Below are 26,789 nucleotides of genomic sequence, written 5' to 3' on the forward strand. Positions count from 1 at the left end.
AGGGGTGATGGTCAGATTCACTCTTGTTGGAGATAGTCATTGCCTGAGTGGCATGAATGTTACTTGCCACTTATCAGCCCAAGCTTGAATGTTGTCCAGGTCTTGCTGCATGTGGCAAAGACTGCTTCACTATCTGAGGAGTTGTGAAAGAACCAAACCTCCTACCAAGTATGCGTGCACAGCTTGAGAGGAGAACTTTGAATTTCAAAAAAAGCTTTCTGGAAACTTCTGTTTCAAACACAAAGAGGTGGTCACATCACATGACTGCCTATGTAACTCTTGGAGTTTGTGAATTGTGCCTCTGAAAGCAGTGAGTAGCCGAGACCCAGAAAGAAAGCACCTCTCTCTCTCCTTCTCTCCAGTAAAGTCCCAGGGAAGCCTTGGTGGCAGCTACTAAACCTCAAGATTACAGATCCTGACAGTCAACAACCAGGGGACAGGGTTAAAGCCCCTCTCCTGCCTTCTGAACCAGAGAAGCAAGCTTGAATTAGGCACGTGGCCCAGTAAGGACTTCAAGACTTTAACTTCAAATAAAGATACTGAGACTCAGTAACCAGGATGTTGCCTGGGCTGGAGCATTTCAGCTATGAAGAGAGACTGAAAAGACTAGGATTGTTTTCCTTGGAGCAGAGAAGGCTGAGGGGGGACCTGATTGAGGTATACAAAATTGAGGGGCATTGATATGTTAGATAGGAAGACATTTTTTCCCTTAGCGGAAGGGTCAAGAACCAGGGGGCATAGATTTAAGGTAAGGGGAAGGAGGTTTAGAGGGCATTTGAGGAAAGATTTTTTCACAAAGTGGGTGGTTGGAATCTGGAACACACTACCTGAAGGGGTGGTAGAGGCAGCAACCTGTACAACATTTAAGAAGTATTTAGATGAGCACTTGAAATGCCATAGCATACAAGGCTACGGGCCAGGTGCTGGAAAATGGGATTAGAATAGTTAGGTGCTTGATGGCCGGCATGGACACGATGGGCCGAAGAACCTGTTTCTGTGCAGTATTACCCTATGACCCTATTTAAATTCCATTTATTACAGTCTTTACTTCAACCTCCCAGATCTGTTTTTTCCTCTGTAATCTATTTGTGTGCGTGCCTCTCGTGTGAATGTGAGCGTGGATGCATCGCATATTATAGTATTTGGACCGGTTTAGAATGATAATTTAATAAACTTACATGTTTCTTGTTTAAACGCAAGAAAATCTGTCTGATTAGTTCAATTGCGAGTATCTTTTGGGCCTCCTTATCTCGAGAGACAATGGATACGCGCCTGGAGGTGGTCAGTGGTTTGTGAAGCAGCGCCTGGAGTGGCTATAAAGGCCAATTCTGGAGTAACAGGCTCTTCCACAGGTGCTGCAGAGAAATTTGTTTGTTGGGGCTGTTGCACAGTTGGCTCTCCCCTTGCGCCTCTGTCTTTTTTCCTGCCAACTACTAAGTCTCTTCGACTCGCCACAATTTAGCCCTGTCTTTATGGCTGCCCGCCAGCTCTGGCGAATGCTGGCAACTGACTCCCACGACTTGTGATCAATGTCACACGATTTCATGTCGCGTTTGCAGACGTCTTTATAACGGAGACATGGACGGCCGGTGGGTCTGATACCAGTGGCGAGCTCGCTGTACAATGTGTCTTTGGGGATCCTGCCATCTTCCATGCGGCTCACATGGCCAAGCCATCTCAAGCGCCGCTGACTCAGTAGTGTGTATAAGCTGGGGATGTTGGCCGCTTCAAGGACTTCTGTGTTGGAGATATAGTCCTGCCACCTGATGCCAAGTATTCTCCGAAGGCAGCGAAGATGGAATGAATTGAGACGTCGCTCTTGGCTGGCATACGTTGTCCAGGCCTCGCTGCCGTAGAGCAAGGTACTGAGGACACAGGCCTGATACACTCGGACTTTTGTGTTCCGTGTCAGTGCGCCATTTTCCCACACTCTCATTTCACAATTGCGAGTATATATTACAGTAACAGCAGCATGTGCTCACTGAGTTGGTAAGTTAAATCACTGTGTTAATAAGATAAACCCTGTTGCGGTTAAACCAGAGAAGGGGCAAAAGAGACCCCTCCTCACCTGGTCGTAACGCTACACTCAGTTAAATGTTGCCTTGATGTGGGGGGGGGGGGGGGGGGAGAGGGAAGGGGGGGGGGAGAGGGAAAGGGGAGAGGAGAGGAGAGGGAAGGGAGGGAGGGAGGGAGGGAGAGGGGAGGGAGGGAGGGAGAGAGGGAAGGGAGAGATGGAGGGAGAGGGAAGGGAGGGGGAAGGGGAGCGGGGGAGGGAGAGGGAAGGGAGGGGGAGCGGGGGTGGGGCTGAGGCGGGTGAGGGAGGGGGGTGAGGGAAGGGAGGAGGGAAGCAAGGGAAGGGAGGGAGGGAGAGGGAAGGGAAGGAGGGAGAGGGGAGGGAGGGAGAGGGAATGGAGAGGAGAGAGGGGGAGGAGGGAGTGAGACAGGGAGGGAGTGGGAGGGTTTGAGTAGTGGGTGGGGAGGGAATGGGAGTGACTGGAATGAGTGGGAAGTGAGCGGAGAGGGTTGGAGGAATGAGGGGAGGGAGTGGGGAGGGTAGGAGGAATGAGGGGAGGGAGTGGGGGGAGCAAGTGGGGAGTGAATGGGGAGGGTTGGGGGAGGGAGTGGAGCATGGGGAGGGGAGGAAATCGGGGAGGGAGGGAAGGCGGGGCGGGGGAGGGGTTGGGGGAGTGAGTGGGGAGGGAGGGTTTGACCAGGTTTTGGACGGGAACGAGACCAGTTTCGCTTCCGCCAAAAGCTGCGCGGGGATCGGGTGAGAAGTCGGTTTTGATCTTCGGAGCGAGTAATGAGCCAGAAGAAAACACCGGGCAGACCCGGGGCCAGGGCCGGCAGATCACCAGCAAACCCCAACAGCACAGCTCCAACAGCAGCTGTCCCAGCAGACAACCCACCTACCAAGCGCCCCGGCTCCAGCAGGGCTACTGGTGCCCTCCCGAAGGGTTACCCGGGAAAAGGATCCAAGGAGCGGCCGTGGGACAGCAGTTGTGCCCAACTTGAAAGCAACTCCCACAGCAGCCCCACAGATACCGGCAGCAAGAGCAACGCCAGTCAGAGAGGTGGCAGCGACAGGAAGATCGGCACCAGCAGGGCTGCGGCTGGCAAGAGGGCCAGTACCAGCAGGACAGCGGGCGACACCAGCAGGAATGGGACTGGCACCAGCAGGGCTGCGGGCGACACCAGCAGGAATGGGACTGGCACCAGCAGGGCTGCGGGCGGCACCAGCAGGAATGGGACTGGCACCAGCAGGGCTGCGGGCGACACCAGCAGGAATGGGACTGGCACCCGCAGGGCTGCGGGCGACACCAAGAGGGATACTGGTGATAGGAGGACCAGTACCAGCAGGGCTGCGGGTGAAAGCAGCAGTGCGAAGGATCGGAATTTGAACAAAATGTTGAAGAACGTGGTTGAAAATCTGCGGATTAGGTCGGCGGAAAAATCCCGCGCAGCCAGGCTGGTCAATGATGTGGTGGATTATTTACTGCGCTACATCAAGAAAGATTCTGGACGCTGTTTTCAAGCAATTAAAAAGTTGCCGAGTGGCAGCTACTACGAGAACGTGAAGGTATATTTTTTCAACCCGCCAATTTCAGTGTCAACTTCCCCTTTTGGCGTTTTGAGTTCTTTTTCCCCCCCAAATATTTCCCTCCGCCTTTGTGCTTTTACTTTCATTTTCGCAGTGCTGGGACAGATTCCACCTTCTGCCATCTGAAAAGCAAGTGTCTTGCTAAATTGGGCGTGGAACTGTCTGTAAAACCTGGGCGTGGGCTGGCTATTTTCTCCATGAACGGTTGTGGGGAGTTTCCCTAACCACTTGTACAATACCTGACATTTCCAATCGGTTCTCTTGGGGAGTTCCCAAGCACAGATTCCTCTTCATCCAGGGAAAGAATTTTATGTTTCTCTGTGTTCGAAAGCGACTGGGAAACTATCTGAAGAAATGTTCATTGTTAGGCAAAGTCAACATGCTTTCCTGACAGGGAAATCGTGTTTGACAAATCTATTACAGTTTTTGAGGGTATAACTCGCAGGATAGATTAGGGAGAACCGATGGATGTATAAATTGTATATTTGAATTTTCAGAAAGCATTTGATAAGGTGCCATACAAGAAGGTTGTTACAACGGATTAAAGCTCATGAGATTGGGGGTAATATTGAAGATTGGTTAACGGATAGAAAACAGAGTAGGAATAAACGGGCCATTTTGAGGATTGCAGGGTGCAACTAGTGGGGTACCACAAGGGCCAGTGCTTGAATTTCACCTATTTACACTCTGTATTAATGACTTAGATACGGGGACCAAGTGCAATATATACAAGTTTGCTGATGAAACAAAGTTAGGTGGGAAAGTAAGCTCTGAGAATGCAGAGAGTCTGTAAAGGCATATAGACTAAGTATATGAGCAAGAAGGTTGTGGATGGAGTATAAAGTGGGTAAGTGTGAAATTATCCACTATGGTAGGAAGAGTGGAAAGGCAGAATATTTTAAAAGGTGAGAGACCAGTAAATATTGGTCCTGCAGAGAGATTTGGCAGTGGGGGTCCTTGTACACAAATCACAGAAAGTTAACATGCAGGTACAGTAAAGGAAATGAAGGGGGTTGGAATACAAGAGTAAGGAAGCCTTGCTGTAATTATATAGGACCTTGGTGAAACTGCAGCTGGTGTATTGTGTACTGTTTTGTTTGCCTTACTTAAGGAAGGATGTACTTGCCTTAAAGGGAGTGCAACAAAGATTCACTAGATTGATTCCTGGGATGAGAGGGTTGTCCTTATGAAGAGAGATTGTGTAAAATGCGCCGATATTGTCTGGAGCTCAGAAGAATGAATGATGGATCTTAGTAAAACATAAAATTCTTAGAGGACTTCACAGGGTAGACGTTGAGAGGTTGTTTCCCCTGGCTGGAGAGTCCAGAACTCGGGGTTGTAATCTCAGGGTATGGGGTTGACCATTTAGGACTGAAATGCGAAATTTTTTCACTCAGAGTGTTGTGAATCTTTGAGCCTCCCAGGTAGAGAATTCCAGTCATTGAGTATATTCAAGGCCGATATGGATAGGTTCTTGAGTACTCTGATGGGCCATGTGGTCTACTCCTGCTTCTATTCCTTATGTCTGTACATTTTTAACATTAAATTCACATTTGAACTGTTATCAAATGCTTCTTTTTACTAGAGAAAGGGCATCAGCTAGAGAGAGAGAGAGACAGACTTGCAATGAGAGAGGGAGAGTGTACAACAGGCAGAGTGAATGAGGGAGGCAGGGACAGGCAGGGAGAGGGGGAGAGAGAGAGGGACAGGGAGAGAAAGGAGGACAGGACATAGAGAGACAGAGGGACAAGCAGAGGAACAGAGAGAGGTTGAAAGAGAGGAGTCAGGCAGGAGGGGAGAGGGAGAAAGACAGGCAAAGCAGAGTGACGAGGACAGAGAGAGAAAGGGACAGGATGAGGCAGCGAGAGGACGGCGAAGAGAGTGAGGGAGACAGACAGAAGAGAACAGGGGACAGAGAGGGAGACAAACTGAAAGGGGGGACAATCAGAGAGAGAGAGAGAGGCAGAGACATTGAGGGACAGGAGCAGGCAAAGAGACAGAGGCAAAATCAGAGGGAGAGACAGAGGGACAGTTAGAGACAAAAACAAAGAGAGAGGGAGAGGGCCAGTCAGGAAGAATGACAGAAAGTAGCTTTGACAACAAGTGGTGAAACAAAGCACATAATTAAAAATAGCTTTAATTGACTGACCTGCTAATTTGAATTAAAGGTCTGAAACAGATGCTTCTTGTGTTTTATTTAAATTAATATATTGGCATGGATTAAGGATTGGTTAACAGGTAGAAAGCAGAGAGTGGGAATAAATGGGTCATTCTCGCGTTGGCAGGCTGTGACTAGTGGGGTACTGCAAGGATCTGTACTTGGGTCCCAGCTATTTATAATATCTATCAATGATTTGGATTATGGGGACCAAATGTAAAATTTCTCAGTTTGTGGATGACACAAAACTAGGTGGGAATGTGTGTTGTGAGGAAAATGCAAAGTGGCTTCAAGGGGATTTGGAAAGACTTAGTGAGTGGGCAAGAACATGGCAGATGGAATATAATGTGGAAAAATGTGAGGTTATCCATTTTGGTAGAAGGAACAGATGTGCAGAGTATTTCTTAAATGGTAAGAGATTAGAAAGTGTAGATGTACAAAGGGACCTGGGTGTCCTCGTCAATAAGTCACTGAAAGCTAGCATGCAGGTGCAGCAAGCAATTAGGAAGGCTAATAGTGTGTTAGCCTTTATCGCAAGAGGATCTGAGTACAGGAGTAGTGAAGTCTTGCTTCAATTGTATAGAACCTTGGTTAGACTGGACCTGGAGTACTGTGTGCAGTTTTGGTCCCCATACCTTGGGAAGGATATTATTGCTATAAAGGAATTGCAACGAAGGTTCACCAGATTTGTTCCCAGGATGGTGAGACTGTCCTATGAAGAGAGATTGGGGAAACTGGGCCTGTATTCTCTAGAGATTCGAAGAATGAGAGGTGATCTCATTGAAACCTACAAAATACTTAAAGGGTTAGACAGGGTAGATGCAGGTGAGATGTTTCCACTGGTTGGGGAGTCCAGAACCAGGGGGCACAATTTCAAAAGAAGGGAGAAGCCATTTAGGACAGAGATGAGGAAAAATTTGTTTATTCAGAGGGCTGTGAATCTTTGGAATTCTCTACCCCAGAGGGCTGTGGAAGCTTAGTCATTGAGTATGTTTAGAGATTGACAGATTTCTAAATACCAATAACATAAAGGGATATGGGGATAGTGTGGGAAAAAGGCATTGAAGTAGATGATCAGCCATGATCATATTGAATGGCAGAGCAGGCTCGATGGGCTGAATGGCCTACTCCTGCTCCTATGTTCCTAAATTGATTCCTCAAATTATTGGATAATTTGAGTTTTTTAAAAAACATACTTTGAATTAAGAGTAGACTATAATTATGAAATATGTATTTTATTTGTTTAATGTTTGAGGTTGTTTATTCTTGCAAGATTTTCCCTAAAAAAATAAACAGAATTTTGAAAACGTTATCATTAAGCAGAACAGGCTAATTGTGTCACCTGTGTCTTTGAGAAGTGTTGTATCATCCCATTAATTACAGAATATTGTACGATCATCAATTACAATATTACAGGGCGTTTCACACTTAAAACCAGCTTCAGTCTGGGAACCAGATGGATAGTCCAGGAGCACAGAGCAGCTTGGGGAAGAGCTGATCCCGATTTCCCCATGGTGTTGGCAGATCCACAGGATTGTGCAGGTGAATGCTGGCTCACTGCCAGAAAATTCCTGCTCTCCACAGGTGAATCCCTGCTCCTCATGGTGAATTCTTGCTCTCTTGCCACAAAGCTGCCATTTTACAACACCCTTTACTTCCCCGTTGGATTAAAAGTAGAAGGTGGGTCATTTTAGAGACCAAGGATGCCCACTACAGTCTTGGCGCATAGCACTTGTGTATCATCCACAGTCACACCTGCTGAGCCCAGGTATAATGAAATTCCTGCATCAAAATCCATCACTAAACACACAGTAGGAAGGGTGCAGCTTCGACATAGAGGCAGACAACATTAACGTTTGCTGCATGCTACACCATTATGCTATGTAAACCTGAGAAGAGACCTCACTCTTCCCCAAAGGAATGGGGGACCCCTTTAAGATTGGAGGATGAACAATTAAATGGAAGGAGTTTTGGGGGTCCTGGATTGCAGTGTGGAAGGAAGTGAAGGATAGGCGTTTCATATCTTGATCTCATGAGAAGGTGACATATGAGAGCAGGTAATCAAGGTGATGGAACAGTGGACCAGGGTGTTACAGAGGGAATAGTACTTTCCATAAAAGCATAGCAAAAAATAGCAGGAGTGGGTCATAAAGCCCCTCAACTCTGCTCTATCATTCAGTTAGGTCATGGCTGAACTTTTACATCAGAGTTGTCCAACTTTTTTGCGTGTGGGGCCACATTACAATTTTTGTCTTACATTTCGGCGGCAGGCGAAAACAAGGGCGGGCCGCATATTGCGGTGCCGCGGCAATCTTCTGTGCAACGGCTCATTTAAATAGTTGGGGAGGACTGATCCCCCAGTGACATAGAGAGCGTGGGCTGTCCATCCCCGACAAGGCAGCTGACGCCATTTTTAAAGGGCTTTGATCCCTACTGTTTAATTTAAATTTTTAAAGAGACATTTAATAAAAAAAATTAAACACATTTATTCTGCCCCTCTCCCACCCCCCCATAACAAATTAATTACTTGCCCTCTCCCCACTCCCCCAAAACACTTACCTTGTCCACCTGACCTTCCGCCCCCAAAACACATAAACTTTAACCTAAAACCCTTCCCATCATCCCCTACACCAATAATATTACTTTAACCCCGTTTCTCTCCCCCCACCTCACTGAGAAACATACCTCCACCTCCCTCCCCACCAGTGTTCCACCTTGGTTCCAAGGACAGGGATCCAAAGATGCAGGACTGCCAGCCAGCGGCACGGAGATTGCACTGGGACAGACGGCAGGAATGTAGGTCTCATTAATTCATTGATGTCAATTAATTTAATTATTTAAATGGCGGTCCCGTTGCCAAGCAGCAGAGGGCCACCACGAGGCCTCACCACTGCCGGCAACATGGGGCCAGGCCTTCCCGGTGTCAGGGTGCGTGGCGGTCCTCTCCCGGAGGCATTTTCCAGTCTTCGCACTACCACCCCCTCCCCGCCACGACTCCCGATGTCGGGGTTCTGTAAAATTCAGCCAACATAGGGGCCAGTGAGACAATTTTGGAAAGATAAAGGCGTTAAAATTGACCTTACTATTAATTAAAACAACAAATGTACATTTTTGTGAAGAAGCTTTAAATGAGAAGACTAATTTATTGACATACTTTCTGTTCACTATGTTGGACACTAATTTAGTGAGATACCTGGCATTTGTTTGCTTGCACAAGGAGTCAATGTTTGCCCACACACTACTTGTAGCGATGTGAAGTATTCTGGATAGATGTCCATCCATCAGGAGTGATCTTGATCACTCTCTCTCCCCTTCTCTCTTTCCCTGTCTCTCTCTCTCCCTATGTTCCCCCCTCTCTGTGCTGTTCCTCCCTCTCTGTGTTGTTCCCCCCTCAGTGTCATCCTTGCACTCCGTTGTCCTCTTTCTCTCTCTGCCCGTATCTCTGTTCCCCCCTCCCTCTTTTCCCCCTCTCCCTCTGTTCTCCCTCTGTTCCCCCCTCTCTCTGTCCCCCTTTCTGTCTCTCTCTCTGTCCTCTTTTCCTTCTGTCCCCCTCTCTCTCACTCTGCCCCCCCCTCTCTTTCTCTGCCCTTTTTCTCTCTCTCTCTGAATCCCCTCTCTCTATCACTCTCTGTCTCCCTTTCACAGGATCACAGAATAATACAGTGCAGAAGAGGCCCTTCGGCCCATCGAGTCTGTACCGATACATTAAAACACCTGACCTGTCTACCTAATCCCATTTGCCAGCACTTGGCCCATAGCCTTGAATGTTATGATGTGCGAAGTGCTCATCCAGGTACTTTTTAAAGGATGTGAGGCAACCTGCCTCTACCACCCTCCCAGGCAGTGCATTCCAGACCGTCACCACCCTCTGGGTAAAAAAGTTCTTCCTCAAATCCCCCTTAAACCTCCTGCCCCTCACCTTAAACTTGTGTCCCCTCGTAACTGACCCTTCAGCTAAGGGGAACAGCTGCTCCCTATCCACCCTGTCCATGCCCCTCATAATCTTGTACACCTCGATCAGGTCACCCCTCAGTCTTCTCTGCTCCAGCAAAAACAACCCAAGCCTATCCAACCTCTCTTCACAGCTTAAATATTCCATCCCAGGCAACATCCTGGTGAGTCGCCTCTGCACCCCCTCCAGTGCAATCACATCCTTCCTATAATGTGGCGACCAGAATTGCACACAGTACTCCAGCTGTGGCCTTACCAAAGTTCTATACAACTCCAACGTGACCTCCCTGCTTTTGTAACCTATGCCTCGATTGATAAAGGCAAGTGTCCCATATGCCTTTTGCACCACCCTATTAACCTGCCCTTCTGCCTTCAGAGGTCTATGGACAAACATGCCAAGGTCTCTTTGTTCCTTAGAACCTCCCAGTGTCAGGTCATTCATTGAGTACTTCCGTGTCACATCTGGGCAGCACAGTGGCGCAGTGGTTAGCACCGCAGCATCACAGCTCCAGGGACCCGGGTTCGGTTCTGGGTACTGCCTGTGCGGAGTTTGCAAGTTCTCCCTGTGACTGCGTGGGTTTTCGCCGGGTGCTCCGGTTTCCTGCCACAGCCAAAGACTTGCAGGTTGATAGGTAAATTGGCCATTATAAATTGCCCCTAGTATAGGTAGGTGGTAGGGGTATATAGGGAAGATGGGGATGTGGTAGGAAAATGGTATTAGTGTAGGATTAGTATAAAGGGGTGGTTGATGGTTGGCACAGACTTGGTGGGCCGAACGGCCTGTTTCAGTGCTGTATCTCTAAATAATAAATAAATTACTGCTTCCAAAGTGTATCACCTCACACTTTTCTGGGTTAAATTCCATCTGCCACTTTTCTGCCCATTTGACCATCCCATCTATATCTTCCTGTAACCCAAGACATTCAACCTCACTGTTAACCACTCTGCCAATCTTTGTGTCTTCCGCGAACTTACTGATCCTACCTCCCACATAGTCATCTATGTCGTTTATATAAATGACAAACAATAGGGGACCCAGCACAGATCCCTGTGGTACACCACTGGACACTGGCTTCCAGTCACTAAAACAGTCATCTGTCATCACTCTCTGTCTCCTACAGCTAAGCCAATTTTGAATCCACCTTATCAAGTTACCCTGTATCCCATGTGCATTTGCTTTCTTGATAAGTCTCCCATGTGATACCTTGTCAAAGGCTTTGCTGAAATTTGTCTTTGTCTCTGACAGTTGCAGAAAGCAGGAATGCTCAACAGATGATTGGTCAGTTTTTTTTTAAACATCGTGCTGTCGGTTTCATAGCTGACATCTGCTGACATCGGGAACAACCATTTCTGAACTTCGGACAGATTTGGGATTTTCTGGGGGGGGTCTGACTGTTAAAAAAAACCTGCTGGAAAACCCCGGGGGTCTGTCCGAGGTTCCGAAACTACTGTTCCTGATCCAAGCATCTGTGAAACTGACATGATTTTTAAAAAAAAACGGTGTACAATAAGAAGCCAGTGGAAAATTTTTCATCTCTCGTCATGGACCCCTGGTGAGGATGAGGAACGGCCTGGGTACAGTTTACACTCGCAGGCCAGATGGGAACTTTTGGTGGGCTGGGTCCTGGCCCATGAGCCGTATGTTGGACAATCTTGTTTTACATCAACTCCACTTTCCCACCCTATCCCCTGATTCCCTTGGTGTCCAAAATTCTATCAATTTCAGCCTTGAATGTACTCAACGATTGAGCATTCATAGCCTCTGGAGTAGAGAATTTCAAAGCTTCACAACCCCGAGTGAAGAGATTTCTCAGTCCTAATTGACCAACCCCTTCTGCAAGTGGAGAGGGGAGGGCAAGACGTGTTCAGTGTAGGATCACGTTGGATATGGTGCAAATGACAGGAGATAATCTGTTGAGTACGCAGGCCAGTGGGGTGGATAGTGACAGATGGGGAGACAATCAACTTGTTGTGAGATCAGCTTTATTTCAGCATTTTATTTCTGGTCTCTGCAGATTTCCAAACCAAATGAATTTGATATAATGATCACCATCCCTGTTAAAAGAATCAAGATTATGGAGGTGGATTCTGAAGGTGCTTTCTACCAAGTGGCATTTAAGAGAATTCCAGGCGCCAACCCTCTCAATCAATTTGTTTCTGATGGAATGCTGTCAGCTGAACAAATGATTTGCCATCTCCGGAAACTCATAAAAGCAGCAGCAAAAACTCTGCCAGGTTGGTATGGCATTGTGGTTTTATAATTTACACATTCCTCCACTGTAGGACAACCTCGACAATAATTGGATCTATGTGCTTCCTCTTCCTAATCCCTTGTGAAGACACCCTGGCTGGTGAAGACTGTCCTCCCTCACATGTCATTGAAGAGCTCAGGTTATGGCTGTTGGTAGACTACTGACCATTAGACAAGATTAAAGACCAATCCTGTCCTTACCTGATATGCTAATGGTGGGCAGGATGAGTAACTGGATGCTAGTCATGAGTGGGATACCTTGCCGATTTTCCTGAGTTTGGGAACATTGCTGCGCATGGTCTATCACCCTGGCTGGGATCTGCTAACTTGGCACACACCAGGGACTGTTCCTGGTCTGTACGGCTCAGTATTGTACCAGCCCTGGAGTCACACAAAGAGTAATGGAAATCGGGAACGCTTTCCCCAAAAGGCTGTGGATGTTAGGGGTCAATTGAAGACTATTGTTGGGTGCAAGCGTCAGGGAATATGGATCAGAGGCGGGTAAATGAAGTTGAGGTGCAGATCAGCCATGATCTAATTGGATGATGGAACAGGCCTGAGGGGCTGAATGGCCGCTCCTGTTCCTATGTTCCACTAAGTTTTCTAAATGGGACAGGGAGCTGAGCACAGCAAACAACAGAGACTTCATCTCTGGGTTGGCTTCCTCCTGTTGACCATAGAAACATAGAAAATAGGAGCAGGAGTAGGCCATTCGGCCCTTCAGGCTTGCTCCGCCATTCAAAAAAGATCATGGCTGATTGTCTAAGTCAGTACTCTGTTCCCGCTTTCTCTCCACATCCCTTGATCCCTTTGTCATTAAGAAATATATCTATTTCTTTCTTGAATATATTTAATGACTTGGCCTCCACTGCCTTCTGCGGTAGAGAATTCCACAGGTTCACCACCCTCTGAGTAAAGAAATTTCTCCTCATCTCGGTTCTAAATGGCATACCCCGTATCCTGAGATTGTGAACCCCTGGTTCGGGACTCCCCAGCCATCGGGGGAACATCCTCCCTGCATCTAGCCTGTGTAGTCCTGTTAGAATTTTATAGGTTTCTGTGAGATCCCCTCTCATTCTTCTAAACTCTAGTGAATATAGGCCTAGTCGACCCAATCTCTCCTCATATGTCAAACCTGCCAGCCCAGGAATCAGCCTAGTAAATCTTCTGTGCACTCCCTCCATGGCAAGACCATCCTTCCTCAGATAAGGAGACCAAAACTGCACACAATACTTCAGATATGGTCTCACCAAGGCCCTGTATAACTGCAGTAAGACATCCTTGCTCCTGTACTCAAATCATCTTGCAATGAAGGCCAACATACCACTAGCAATTCACTGTGGAGGAGAAAGCTTGAATGCCAGTGAATGTTTCATTTTACTAGTCTAGCTCCTTTACTCTGAGATTATTCAGGATATTTATAATTATTTAGTGCACCCAACAGGTTAGAAAGCTTACTTCTCTGAAATCCATTTTTGACAGAATACCATATAAAAGTGGAAAGGAAAAAGCCAGGGAGTCCTGCTGTGACCCTTCAGATTGGGGAGGAGGAGGAACATGCACCAATCTCTCTGGACATAGTTTTAGCTCTGGAGGTTCATTCACAGAGCTGGCCAAGTAGCACCACTGATGGTCTGAAGATTGAAGAATGGTTGGGAAAGAAGGTCAGGAAAGATTTCAGAATCAAGCCTTTTTATCTCGTGCCGAAGCAGCCACTTGATGCGACACAAGGAACACAAAGTCAATCGCACAAAGGTATTTACCCATTACACCCATCTCATTTTATAAACTAAGCAGTACCAGGAAATACAGAAAAATCTCATACATACATACAATAGTGTAACCCCGCTGCCCCCATACACTCAATAGTGTATTGATCTTCCATGTGTTTATATGTACAAAAGGTACCAGATGGTTAAGAGTTTAAGGGGCCTGGTTTCCTTAGATCTTCTCAAACTCCCTGTCATAACTTCACCAGAAACTGTTAGGTATGTAAAGGGGGTTTCCATTGAAATTCTGTCAGTTAGTGGGAGCAGCCCCATGGAATATCACCCCACAAGTGATCTGAGCAAGACTAGTCAAAACATAGGAATTGTGGATCAGATGCTGTCATTCACAAGAATATGGTGACGTGTTATTACATCTTATGTATAAACACACCGGGGTTGTCAAGAGCCAGCGCTCTGTTCAAGCAGTATCTAGCTACATGAAGCCTTATACTGCAGCCTACAACACCAGACTACCGGGAAAGGAATGGTAGAACAGAGACGGTGCAAGCAGAACAGCTAATAACTCTGTCTGATCTGAATCTGAGCTTTTGACTATATTTAATCATTACAGAAATGTGGCGGATTTCATTCTCACACATTGAGAAGAAGATGCTCCTGAACCATGGCAGCTTAAAGACTTGCTGTGAGAATGGATCACCTAAATGCTGCAGGTTAGACTTGTTGTCTATTGCTGTACTGTGCTAACTTTGTTCTGCTTTCTTTCTCTCTCTGTACTAACTGACAGGAGGCTGATGATGTTCGTAGCTACGGTACTTTGCACAACTCCGTGAAATTCTTTTGCCTGTTGTTAATGATGGGGTGAGCGACCTCATTAAAACATGTTGGGGTTTGTTGACTAATATCAGCTGCAGGCCTTCCGTGGGGTGGACAGTTAGGAACACAGGATCATGAAGAGGCCATTTCACACCTCGAGCCTGTTCCGTCATTCAATGAGATCATGGCTGATCTGTGACCTAAATCTGTTTGTCCCTTAATGCCTTTGGATAATCAAAACCTGTCAATCTCAGATTTAAAATTAACGGTTGATCTAGCATCAGTTGCCATTTGTCGAAGAGAGTGCTAAAATGCTGGCACTTTTTGTGTGTAAAAGTGTTTCCAAATTTCACCCTTGATAGGCCTGACTCTAATTTTTAGACAATGCCCCCCAGTTCCAGACTCCCCCAACCAGCAAATAGCTTCTCTCTATCTACCCTCTCTTTTCCCCTTAATATCTTGAAAATTTTGATCAAACCTAATTCCAATCCAAATTCCAGGGAATACAACTTTAGTTTGTGGAATCTCGCCTCGTAATTTAACCCTTGGAGTCCTGGTATCATTCTAGTAAACCTGCGATGCACTCCCTCCAAGGCCAATATATCCTTCCTAAGGTGTGGTGCCCAGAACTGCTCACAGTACTCCAGGTATGGTCTAACCAGGGCTTTGTATAGCTGAAGCATGACTTCTTCCCCCTTCTATTCTAGTGTTCTAGATATAAAGGCCAGCATTCCATTAGCGTTTTGATTAATTTCTGTACCTGTCCATGACATTTTAACAATCAGTATACCTCAACCCCTAACTCTCTTTGGACCTCCACTGTTTCTAGCTTTTCATCATTTAGAAGGTATCCTGTTCTATCCTTTTTAGGTCCAAAGGCTACATTAAATCCGATTGCCACAGTTTTGCCCATTCACTCAATCTATCAATATCGCTTTGGAATTTTATTCTTCCATCTACACTGCTTACAATGCTGCCTATCTTTGTGTCATTGGCAAATTTGGATATGTGGCTTTCTATCTTATCATCTAAGTCATTAATAAATACAGTGAATAATTGAGGCTTTAAGACAGATCCTTGTGGGACATCACTAGTCACATTCTGCCAATTAACATAAGCAAAACAACAGTAATGAAAAAACTATGGCACTAAAGAGTAGCAATTAGTATCCCTGCCAATTATCCCTATTCTCTGTCTCCTGCCGCTCAGCAGATTTCTGAACCAAGTCAATAATTTGTCTTCAATTCCATGAGCTTCAACTTTAGCTAACAGTCTCTTATGAGGGATTTTATCAGCTACCTTCTGGAAGTCCATATAAATAACATCCATAGACATTGCCCTGTCCACTACTTTAGTTACATCTTCAAAAAATTCTATCAGGTTTGTCAGACATGACCTACCCTTTACAAATCCATGCTGGCTCTTTCTGATCAGTTGAAAATTTATAGCGTGTTCAGTCACCCTATCTGTAATTATAAACTGTAGTAATTTCCCAACAACAGATATTTTATCAACTGTATAATTTCCTGGTTTCCTCCTGTCACCTTTTGTAAATAGTGGAGTGACATGCAGTTTTCCACTCGAAAGCTTCCCAAACCGAGAGAACTTTGGAAGATCATACAAAAGCAGAATACTGTGCTTGCTAGAAATCTGAAATAAAAACAGAAAATGCTGAAAAACTCAGCAGGTCAGGCAGCATCCGTGGAGAGAGAAACAGAGTTAATGTTTCGGCCAAGGACTTCTCATCAGAAGATTATAGTTCAGGCACCAGCATTTCTCTCACCTACTTCTTTTAAATGCTGGGGTGGAAGCCTACTGCTCCTGGCAATTTATCACTCTTTAGTGCCATTATTTTCTTCATTACTGTTGTTTATCTTATGTTAATTTTGGTGAGTCCTGGGCTGAATTTTCCCTATGGATATAGGAAATGGGAGTCGGGACTCTTCAGGCCTTAGAAACAAGGGAACCATAGAAAAGTTACGGCAGAGAAAGTGGCCATTCAGCCCATTGTGTCTGTACCAGCTGAGAAAACTAGCGACCCATTCTAATCCCACCTTCCAGCATCTGGTCTGTAGCCTCCTCTGTTCTAAGGAAAACAACCCTAGGATGAAGTTCATCAGGACCCGGGGACTTGTCGGCCCGCAGATCCAACAATTTGCTCAGTACCACTTCCCTGGTGATTGTAATTTTCTTGAGTTCCTCCCTTCCTTCCATTTGCTGATTTACAGCTATTTCTGGGATAAAACCATAGAAATGTTACGGTACAGAAGGAGGTCATTAGGCCCATTGCATCTGCACCGGCTGAAAAAACTAGCCACCCAATCCAATCCCATCTTCCAACAGCTGGTCCGTAGCCTTGCAGATTACAGCACTTCAGCTGCAGGTCCAGGTACCTTTTAACTAAGTTGAAGGTTTCTGCCTCCATCACCGATCCTGGCAGTGAATTCCAGACACCCAGACACCAGCGTTTTATACAGTTCCAGCATTACATCCCTGCTTTTCTATTCTAAGACTCGGCCAATAAAGGAAAGCATTCCATATGCCTTCTTCACCAGTCTATCTACCTGTCCTGCCACCTTCAGGGACCTGTGGACATGCACTCCAAGGTCTCTCACGTCTTCTACCACTGTCAATATCCTCCCGTTTATTGTGTATTCCCTCGCTTTATTTGCCCTCCCCAAATACGTTACCTCACACTTCTCTGGATTGAATTCCATTTGCCACTTTTCCGCCCACTCAACCAAACCATCGATATCATTCTGGAGTCTACAGCTATCCTCTTCACTATCAACTACATGGCCAATTTTTGTGTCATCAGCAAATTTCCCAATCATACCTCCCACATTTAAGTCCAAATCATTAATATATACACAAACAGCAAGGGACTCAACACTGAGCCCTGTGGAACCCCACTGGAAACTGCTTTTCATTCACAAAAACATCCGTCGACCACTACCCTTTGTTTCCTGGCCCTGAGCCAATTTTGGATTCAACTGGCCACATTCCCCTGTATCCCATGGGCTTTCATTTTTCTGACCAGTCTGCCATATGGGACCTTGTTAAATGCCTCACTAAAATTCATGTAAACCACATCCACTGCACTACCCTCATCAATCCTCCTTGTTACTTCCTCAAAAAATTCAATCAAGTTAGTAAGACATGACCTTCCCTTAACAAATCCATGTTAACTATCCCTGATTAATCGGTGCCTTTCTAAGTGGCAATTTATCCTGTCTCTCAGAATTGCTTGTAATAATTTACCCACCACCGAGGTCAGACTGACCAGCCTATAATTATTTGGCCTATCCCTCGCACCCTTTTTAAACAATGGCACAACGTTCGCAGACCTCCAATCCTCTGGTATCTCGCCTGTATCTAGTAAGGATTTGAAGATGATCCTCAGAGCATCCACAATTTCCTCCCTGGCTTCCTTTAATAACCTGGGATGAATTCCATCCGTCCATGGTGATTTATGGACGTCAGACCCTCTCGTACTTCCTCTCTCATTATGCTTATCATATCTAATATTTCACACTCCTCCTCTTTAACTACAATGTCTGCATCATTCCTCTCCTTTGTGAAGACAGAGACAAAAAACTCATTAAGAACCCTGCTCACATCTTCTGCATCCACGCATAAGTTCCCTTGTACATCTCTGATAGGCTCTACCCTTTCCTTAGTTATCCTCTTGCTCTTAATGTACTGATAAGACATCTTTGGGGCTTCCTTGATTTTACCTGCCAATAATTTTTCATGTCATCCCTTTGCATTCCTAATTTCCTTTTTTACTTCACCCCTGCACTTTCTATACTCCTCTAGGCTTTCTAAAGTATTAAGTTGTTTCTGACCATCATAAGCTTTCTTTTTCTGCTTAATCTTACCGTGTATGCTTCTAGATAACCAGGGGTCTCTAGATTTGGCCATACCACTCTTTATCTTTGTGGGGACATGTCTACACTGTGCCATTCTTGCCCCTCTTTAAGCCATGTTTCCGTTAGAGCAATTTTTTTGTGTTGCCATTTGTCTATCTGTGCCCTCAGCTCATCGGCTTTATTTGCTATACTCTTTGCATTTAAATAAGTAAATTTTAACACTGCCAAATTCCTGTGTTGCACACTTTTAACCTTTGCTTCTTCTGTCTTTCAGAGTCACTCACTAATTTTCTGCCTCCCGTTCCCTGCCCTGAAATTGTCCTATCTGAAACTGTCCTCATGTTCCCATCCCCCTGCCAGTTTTAACTATTCCCAACAACACTAGCAAACCTTCCTGCAAGGATATTTGTCCCGGTCCTGTTCAGGTGTAGACCGTCTGGCTTGTACAGGTCCAACCTTCCCCAGAACCGGTCCCAATGTCCCAGAAATCTGAAGCCCTCCCTCCTGCACCATCTCTCCAGCCACGCATTCATCTGGTGCCCATCTAGGCCCAACCATCTTTAGCTGCTTCATCAATGACCTTCAATCATAAGGTCAGAAGTGGGAATGTTTGCTGATGATTGCACAATGTCCAGCACCATTCGTGACTCCTCAGTTAATGAAGCAGTCCGTGTAGAAATGCAGCAAGACTTGGACATTATCCAGGCTTGGGCTGATAAGTGGCAAGTACCATTCGTAGTGCCAGGCAATGACCATCTCCAACAAGAGAGAATCTAACCATCTCCCTTTGACATTCAATGATATTACAATCGCTGAATCCCCCACTATCAACATCCTGGGGGTTACTATTGACCAGAAACTGAACTGGAGTAGCTATATAAATACTGTGGCTTTAAGAGCAGGTCAGAGGCTAGGAATCCTGCAACGAGTAACTCACCTCCTGAATCCCCAAAGCCTGTCCACCATCTACAAGGCACAAGTCAGGAGTGTGATGGAATACTCGCCACTTGCCTGGATGGGTGCAGCTCCAACAACACTCAAGAAGCTCAACACCATCCAGGACAAAGCAGCCCGCTTGATTGGCACCCCATCTACAAACATTCACTCCCTCCACCACTGACACACAGTGGCAGCAGTGTGTACCATCTACAAGATGCACTGCAACAACGCACCAAGGCTCCTTAGACAATACCTTCCAAACCCGTGACCTCTACCACTGAGAAGGACAAGGGCAGCAGATGCATGGGAACATCACTGGATTACTGTACCTGCTGAGATTAGCTAGATTGATACAGACTGGTCTTCAAGACTCAATGCTACACTGCTCATTTACCCTCTGTGCCAGCTAAAGTACAAAATCACATGCACAAATAGGTCCCACATTCGATTTCACTGAATTAGTTTATGTCTGCCAGAGCAGCAATGGGATGCTATAATTGGGCTCTGGGGTTGGCGAGGAGTATAGTAGCTAGGATTGCCATCTCAGGATACTGTCCAATTCTTCTGCTGCAGTGGGTGCAGACATGGGCATGATGGGGCTCAGCTTTGACCCGCCACATGGCTGGGTGACCAGTTGGTTCTCACTGCCTAAGCTGATCCATGAAGAATAGTGGGTTGGGTAAGGGACGAGAGGGCAGTTGGCACTTGTAGAACCATTGCCCCAGTGAGTCAGGGAAGATGAGCACAGAATAAAAATGTAGACTGAAACCACTGTCATTTTCACAGGAAATCTTGTCTGAAGCTTTTGAAAAACCTCATCCAAAAACTGAAGGAGAAGAATCCTCGCATATTGGCGAGTGTCTGCTCGTACCATGCAAAAACAACTCTGCTCCACGCATGTGTCAAAAGACCCAAAGATGAAATGTGGTCCTTTGAAGACCTTGATATCTGCTTTCGTCAACTCTTGAACAACTTCATTGAACACCTTGTGACAGCCAATCTTCCTCATTTCTTTATCCCCACCTACAATCTCTTCAACCCTCGTTTATTTGACTCAAAAAGCAGAGATGCACTGCTGCGCCTGATTCAAAGTGAGAGAAGCAAAGACTTTCCAATCTTCTCACAGCCAAACTAACTGCACAACAGTCACATGTGATTCAGTTTGAGTTAAATATAGGTGGTAGGAGAAGTTGAGAATTTTGTTTAAAAAACATCCTAGATTTATTAATAGTGGAATAGAATACAAAAGCAAGGAAGTTATGTTAAACATTTATAAATCACTAGTTACTCCTCAGCTGGAGTATTGTACTGAGTTTTAGGAGGGACGTCAAGAGTGGAGATCTTCAGAAGAGATTTACCAGAATAGTACCAGGGATGAGAGACTTCAGTTATGTGGGGAGACTGCAGAAGCTGCCATTGTTCTTGCTAGAGCAGAGCAGATTATGGGAAAGTTTAATATCAGTGTTCAAAATCATAAGGGGGTTTTGATCGACTAGATGGGGATTGGCAGGAGGATTGGTAACCAGAGGACACAAATTTAAGGTAATTTCAAAAAGAATCAGAGGGGAGATGAGGAGAATGTTTTTTAATGTAATGAATTATGATGTGAAATGTGCTGCCTGAAAGGGTGGTGGAAGCAGCCTCAATAGTAACATTCAGAAGAGAACTGTATATATTATTACTTGAAAAGGTGAAATTTGGAGGGCTATGGTGAAATAGCAGGGATGTGGGACTAATTGGATAGCTTTATCAAAGAGACAACACAAGCTGAATGGCCTCCTTCTGTGTTGTAAGAGTCAGTGGTTCTATGAAATGGGAACCTGATAGGTTCATGCAGTGTATTTTGAACCAATTTGAATCAAACACTAGAATCCTGCTCTCACCTTGCCAAAAAACCTCAGGTGTAAATGCTGCATGATTTACTGAGATTAAAAAGTGTTCAAACCATTGAATTTCATACAAAGATAAGATCATTCAAGCACAATATTGCAGTTAAGAACCTCAAAAACATTATTAGAAGAACCTGAACTTGGTTAATTGGCTAAATCTATCTATATTTAATATATTAATATATTAAACTATAGGCCCACACTCACATAGTTAGCTTTGCCGATTATAAGTTCCTTTGCCCACATTTGCTGCAGGGCCACCACTGGTTGGAGGGTGTAATTACAGCGAGACTAGTTTACAATGGGTAGTTTCAAATATAAATATGGACTGGGAATATTATAATGGAAAAATATAAAATAAGGACAGAATGGGTACTGGAATACATATACAAGCACTGACTCAATTCGCCCCTGCCCTTAGACCCATTCTACCTGAAGACCACCCTTGGTCAGGTTCCTGTGTGTCATGCCACATGTAGAATGCACTTTTCCTGCCCACAAATGTTGCTTCTGGTAATCAGTTATTCGTCATGCTTTTCTATCAACATTTCCCATTTATGTTGCCACTGTCATGATGTAGTTACAGCTCTGCCACAAGGTGGCTGAGAAGCGAGTTTCTGAATTCTATTTTCCACTCCATCTCCAGCTACTGTTTAAAAGACTAGCTGCTTTCTGTTTGTTATATTGAGTGTCAGGTTTACAGTCTGAAATAAAATAAAACCAGGAAATGTACAGTGCTCCAACTGGTATCTGAAAGAAAATAGATACAATAACTTTACTATAAGAGTGGATTCATCAAATGATGTTTTGTATACATTATGCCTTTGTATTATAAACTACAGAACAAAAGAAAATAGATACAATTCATCACTTCTGTGAAAACTCTTGGCACTTTATTAAAATGTTAAGGAGAAACGTTGTTGACATAAACTTGTGATTTCAACTCTCTTAATTGTTTAGTTAAAATTCATTAAAGGGGAACCCCAAAAGTTTATATGTAAATTACTGGTGACGATATAAATAAAACATTTACAACCTTGGCTGTGCATCAGTTACTGGATGCGTTTTTGCAATAACAAACCGTCCCACCTCGAAAGGGAAAATGAACAACCCTGTCCATCGCACTATTCCCGCCCCTTGCACCGCGCCAGGGTCCACAAGATCGAATATTAGCTCAAAAGTTAAACAAATGCAACAGTGATATATTCCTCAAGCTAAAGAAGATTTTTTTTTTTGGTGGGGGCGGGGAGCGGGTAGAGGGTGTGGTGATGGTGGTGTTGGGGGGTGGGAAGTCTGTTTCTCTTATAAATCTTATCTATTTTTTTTTATTTCCAAAATATATTTTATTCATAAAAATCTGTAAAAATTACATTACCAGTTTCAAACAGCACCAAGTCAACAAATACAAGCAGTGCATAAGTGATCAGTTTCCTTCATTACAATCACGAGTTGCCTCACAACCCTTCCATTTCACATTTATCGTGCCAGATACATTTTTACATTTTACACGAGACAAAATTTTTCCCGATACAGTTTGAGGGGTTTTCCATGGATCCAGCCCCTCAGTTCAGCTTGGTGGCAGGACCTTACACTGTGGTCTTTCCCCATTGAGCCTTTGCTGCGGCTGCCCCAAGCTTTAGTGCATCCCTCAGCACGTAGTCCTGGACCTTGGAATGTGCCAGTCTGCAACATTCTGTCATGGACAACTCTTTGCGCTGGAAGACCAGCAAGTTTCGGACAGACCAAAGGGCGTCTTTCACCGAATTGATAGTCCTCCAGCAGCAGTTGATGTTTGTCTCGGTGTGTGTCCCTGGGAACAGCTCGTAGAGCACAGACTCCTGTGTTACAGAGCTGCTTGGGATGAACCTTAACAAAAACCACTGCATCTCTTTCCACACCTGCTTTGCAAAGACACATTCCAGGAGGAGGTGGGCAACCATCTCTTCCCCACCACAACCACCGTGGGGGCATTGTGTGGAGGGGGCAAGACTTCGGGCATGCAGGAAGGATCTGACGGGGAGGGCCCTTCTCACCACCAGCCAAGCTACATCTTGGTGCTTGTTTGAAAGTTCTGGTGATGAGGCATTCTGCCAAATGACTTTGGCGGTCTGCTCGGGGAACCATCCGACAGGATCCACCATCTCCTTTTCCCGTAGGGCCTTGAGGACATTCCATGCAGACCACTGCCTGATGGATCGGTGGTCAAAGGTGTTTTCCCGCAGAAACTGCTCCACGAAGGATAGGTGGTACGGCACGGTCCAACTGCATGGAGCGTTCCGCGGCAATGTGACCAGGCCCATCCTTCGCAATACCAGGGACAGACAGAACCTCAGTACGTAGTGACATTTGGAGTTTGCATACTGGAGGTCTACACACAGCTTGATGCAGCCGCACACGAAAGTGGTCATCAGGATGAGGGCCACGTTGGGTACATTTTTCCCGCCCTTATCCAGAGGTTTGAACATCGTGTCCCTCCGGACCCGGTCCATTTTAGGTCCCCAGATGAAGCGGAAAATGGCTCGGGTGACCGCCATGGTGCAGGAGTGGGGTATGGGTCAGACCTGTGCCACATACAGCAACAACGTGAGCGCCTCGCACCTGATGACCAGGTTCTTACCCACAATGGAGAGAGATCGCTGCCCCCACCTGCTCAACTTTTGTTGTACCTTGGCTACTCGCTCCTGCCAGGTTTTGGTGCACGCCCTGGTCCTTCTGAACCATATCCCCAGCACCTTCAGGTAATCTGACCTGACGGTGAAGGGGACAAAGGATCGGTCAGCCCAGTTCCCAAAGAACATGGCCTCGCTCTTGCCGTGGTTAACTTTGGCTCCCGAGGCCAGTTCGAACTGGTCGCAGATGCTCATCAGTCTGCGCACGGACAGCGGATCCGAGCAGAAGACTGCAACATCATCCATGTACAGGGAGGTTTTCACCTGAGTGCCTCCGCTGCCTGGGATTGTCACCCCTCTTATGCTCGCATCCTTCCTAAAAGACTCAGCAAAGGGTTCAATACAGCAAACAAACAAGACCGGGGAGAGAGGACAGCCCTGTCTGACTCCAGATTGGATCGGGAAACTTTCCGATTCCCACCCATTGATTGAGACTGCACTACTGATGTTTGTGTAGAGCAGTTTGATCCAATTGCAGATTCCCTCCCCAAACCCCATTTTGGAAAGCACGTCCAGCATGTAGGTGTGCGATATCCTGTCAAAAGCCTTCTACTGGTCCAGGCTGATGAAGCAGGTGTCCATCCTCCTGTCCCGTACATAGGCGATCGTATCCCTGAGTAGCGCGAGACTATCAGAGATCTTCCTGCCGTGTACAGTGCAGGTCTGATCAGGGTGAATCACCAACTCCAGAGCAGACTTGACTCGACTGGCTATGACTTTGGACAGAATCTTGTAGTCAACATTAAGCAGTGAGATTGGCCGCCAATTTCTGATTTCTGCCCTCTCCGCTTGTAGATGAGGGTGACGATGCCTTTCCTCATGGATTCTGACATGCTGCCGGCCAGGAGCATACTCACGTATACTTCCAGCAGGTCTGGGCAGACCCAGTCCCACAGGGCCGAGTACAACTCGACCGGTAAGCCGTACCTTCCGGGAGTTTTACTCGTCTCGAAGGACCCGACGGCCTTTGTCACCTCATCCAGAGTTAGCGGCTTGTCCAGTCTCTCCCTCCTGCTGTCATCTAAGACCTCTGTGATAGATGACAGGAAGGACTGGGAGACTCTGCTGTCTGTGGGCTTCGCGTCATACAGCCCAGCATAAAAGGATTTGCTGATCCTTTGTATGTCGGACTGCGAAGACGTTACCGAGCCATCCTCTTCCTTCAGGTTGCTGACAACAGAGCTCTCTCTGTGTACCTTTTGGAAGAAGTAACGCGAGCATGTCTCCTCCTTCTCGATGGAGCGGACTCTGGACTAGAAGATGATCTTGGAGGCCTCCGTGGCAAAGAGCGAGGCCTGCTGACTCTTCACCTCTTGGAGGTCCTCCTTGACCTCGACCCCTATTGACTGCAACCGGAGCAGATTTTGCATACTTTTCTGGAGTCGGGACATTTCCCTCTGTCTCTCTCTCGCCCTCTGAACACCTTTGAGGATGAAGAACCTCTTGATGTTCTCCTTGATCATTTCCCACCAGTGAACTGGAAACTCAAAGAGGGGCTTCATGGTCCTCCAACCTTTGTAATCCCTTTCGAGTTCCTCAACGTTCTCTGGGGTTAGCAGTGTAGCATTGAGCTTCCACGTCCCCCTGCCAACCCGCTGGTCGTCCTGTAAGTGACAGTCAGCCAGTAAGAGGCAGTGGTCGGAGAAGAACACCGGCTTGACGTCGGTGGATCTGACTGTGACAGCACGGGACACAAACAGGAAGTCAATCCTGGAACGGGCAGACCCGTCCAATCTTGACCATGTGTATCTGCGCTGCACTCAGTCTGCAGGTTTGCTGAAGACGTCGTGCAGTTTGGCATCTTTAACTGTTTCTATTAGGAATCTGGACGTAGCGTCCAGTTTGCTGTCGTCACTGCTGGATCATCCAGCCGCATCGATGATGCAGTTGAAGTCACTGCCTAGGATGACCGGCCTGGACGTCGCCAGCAGCAGTGGGAGCTGCTGGAAGATGGTCAGCTGCTCGCTGCGTTGTACCGGGGTGTACACGTTGATCAACCGGAGCGGAGCATTGTTGTACATTACGTCTGCTACGAGGAGGCAACTGCGCACCACCTCCTTAACTTCGGAGATGGTGAAGTTACCTCCCCGCAGCAGAATACCCAGGCCGGAGGAACGGCAATCATTACCCCCTGACCAGATCGATGGCCCGTGGGACCACCATCGCGACCACTGCCTGTAGGTGCTGAGGTGTGGTATTCCACACTCCTGCAGAAACAGTAGGTCGGCTTTGACCTTGGCGAGGTAATCCAAACACATCGTGTAGTAGATTTAATGCTACGCACATTAATGGAAGCAATCTTTACACCCATTTTTTAAAAGTTAGTTGTTGCTTCCCATACCATTTGTCCTTGCTAGTCCCAGTCCTTCGGGATGTTCCTGCATACCCATCATGTGCGCAAGCTGTTTCACGTTGGTTGTGCTCAGAAACCCCTCCTGGTTTTTCCTCTGGGGTGACATCGGGGGGGTCTTGTAGGCAGCAAGGATTGGGTTGTCCTCTGCTGCTTCCCTCTGTTCCTCCTCGAAAACATCACTGCTGCCGGCTTCCCGGAGCTGAGGTGCACCAGACGTGTCTTTGCTCTCGGTGTCCCGGAGCTGAGATGCGTTGGCCACGTCGTTACGTGTGGCGCTTTGGGGTTGGGGCACGCCGGGCCCATCACAGCTTCCAGTGACCGGGGGCTGGGCTGCTTTATCTTCCATCTCCTTGGAGTTCTGCCGCCTCTTTTGAAGGGGCCGTCGTTCCAGCACTTCCCCATGCCGTGAAGAGGAGATGTTGTAGTCTGTTTCAGAAGGTAGCCTCCTCTTGCCACTGGTTTGGGTGGTGGCCTGTTGCGCTTTTGGAGGTCTTTTCTTTGTGGTTTTCCTCTGGACCTCTTGCCACTGACCTGTTTGTCCATCTGCTGCCTCCTCCTCCATT

The 26,789-nt window shown here is 46.4% G+C and overlaps 1 protein-coding gene across 2 annotated transcripts; it reads left to right on the top strand.

Annotated features, from left to right (window-relative positions):
- The first annotated feature begins 2,763 nt into the window (after positions 1 to 2,763).
- cgasa (cyclic GMP-AMP synthase a) lies at positions 2,764 to 22,232 on the top strand. 2 transcript variants are annotated; one of them, XM_068021186.1, is made up of 5 exons: positions 2,764 to 3,580; positions 11,726 to 11,945; positions 13,444 to 13,716; positions 14,302 to 14,401; positions 20,102 to 22,232. In XM_068021186.1, the coding sequence occupies exons 1-5, from the start codon at positions 2,804 to 2,806 to the stop codon at positions 20,448 to 20,450; spliced, it is 1,719 nt and encodes a 572-aa protein (XP_067877287.1). In that variant the 5' UTR covers positions 2,764 to 2,803; the 3' UTR covers positions 20,451 to 22,232. The 2 variants fall into 2 exon arrangements, with proteins under 2 accessions (XP_067877287.1, XP_067877293.1); XM_068021192.1 differs by lacking the exons at positions 14,302 to 14,401; positions 20,102 to 22,232 and adding an exon at positions 14,476 to 14,550.
- Positions 22,233 to 26,789: the final 4,557 nt, after the last annotated feature.

Source organism: Heterodontus francisci, chromosome 3 (assembly GCF_036365525.1).
Source record: "Heterodontus francisci isolate sHetFra1 chromosome 3, sHetFra1.hap1, whole genome shotgun sequence".
In the NCBI taxonomy this organism is placed as follows: Eukaryota; Metazoa; Chordata; class Chondrichthyes; order Heterodontiformes; family Heterodontidae; genus Heterodontus; species Heterodontus francisci.

Excerpts from the sequence above, each read along its gene's own strand:
- cgasa (XM_068021186.1), top strand. The coding sequence starts at position 2,804 with ATGAGCCAGAAGAAAACACCGGGCAGACCCGGGGCCAGGGCCGGCAGA. Across the intron at positions 13,717-14,301 it reads ACAAAGTCAATCGCACAAAG|AAATGTGGCGGATTTCATTC; the intron begins GTATTTACCCAT and ends TAATCATTACAG. Across the intron at positions 14,402-20,101 it reads GGATCACCTAAATGCTGCAG|GAAATCTTGTCTGAAGCTTT; the intron begins GTTAGACTTGTT and ends TCATTTTCACAG.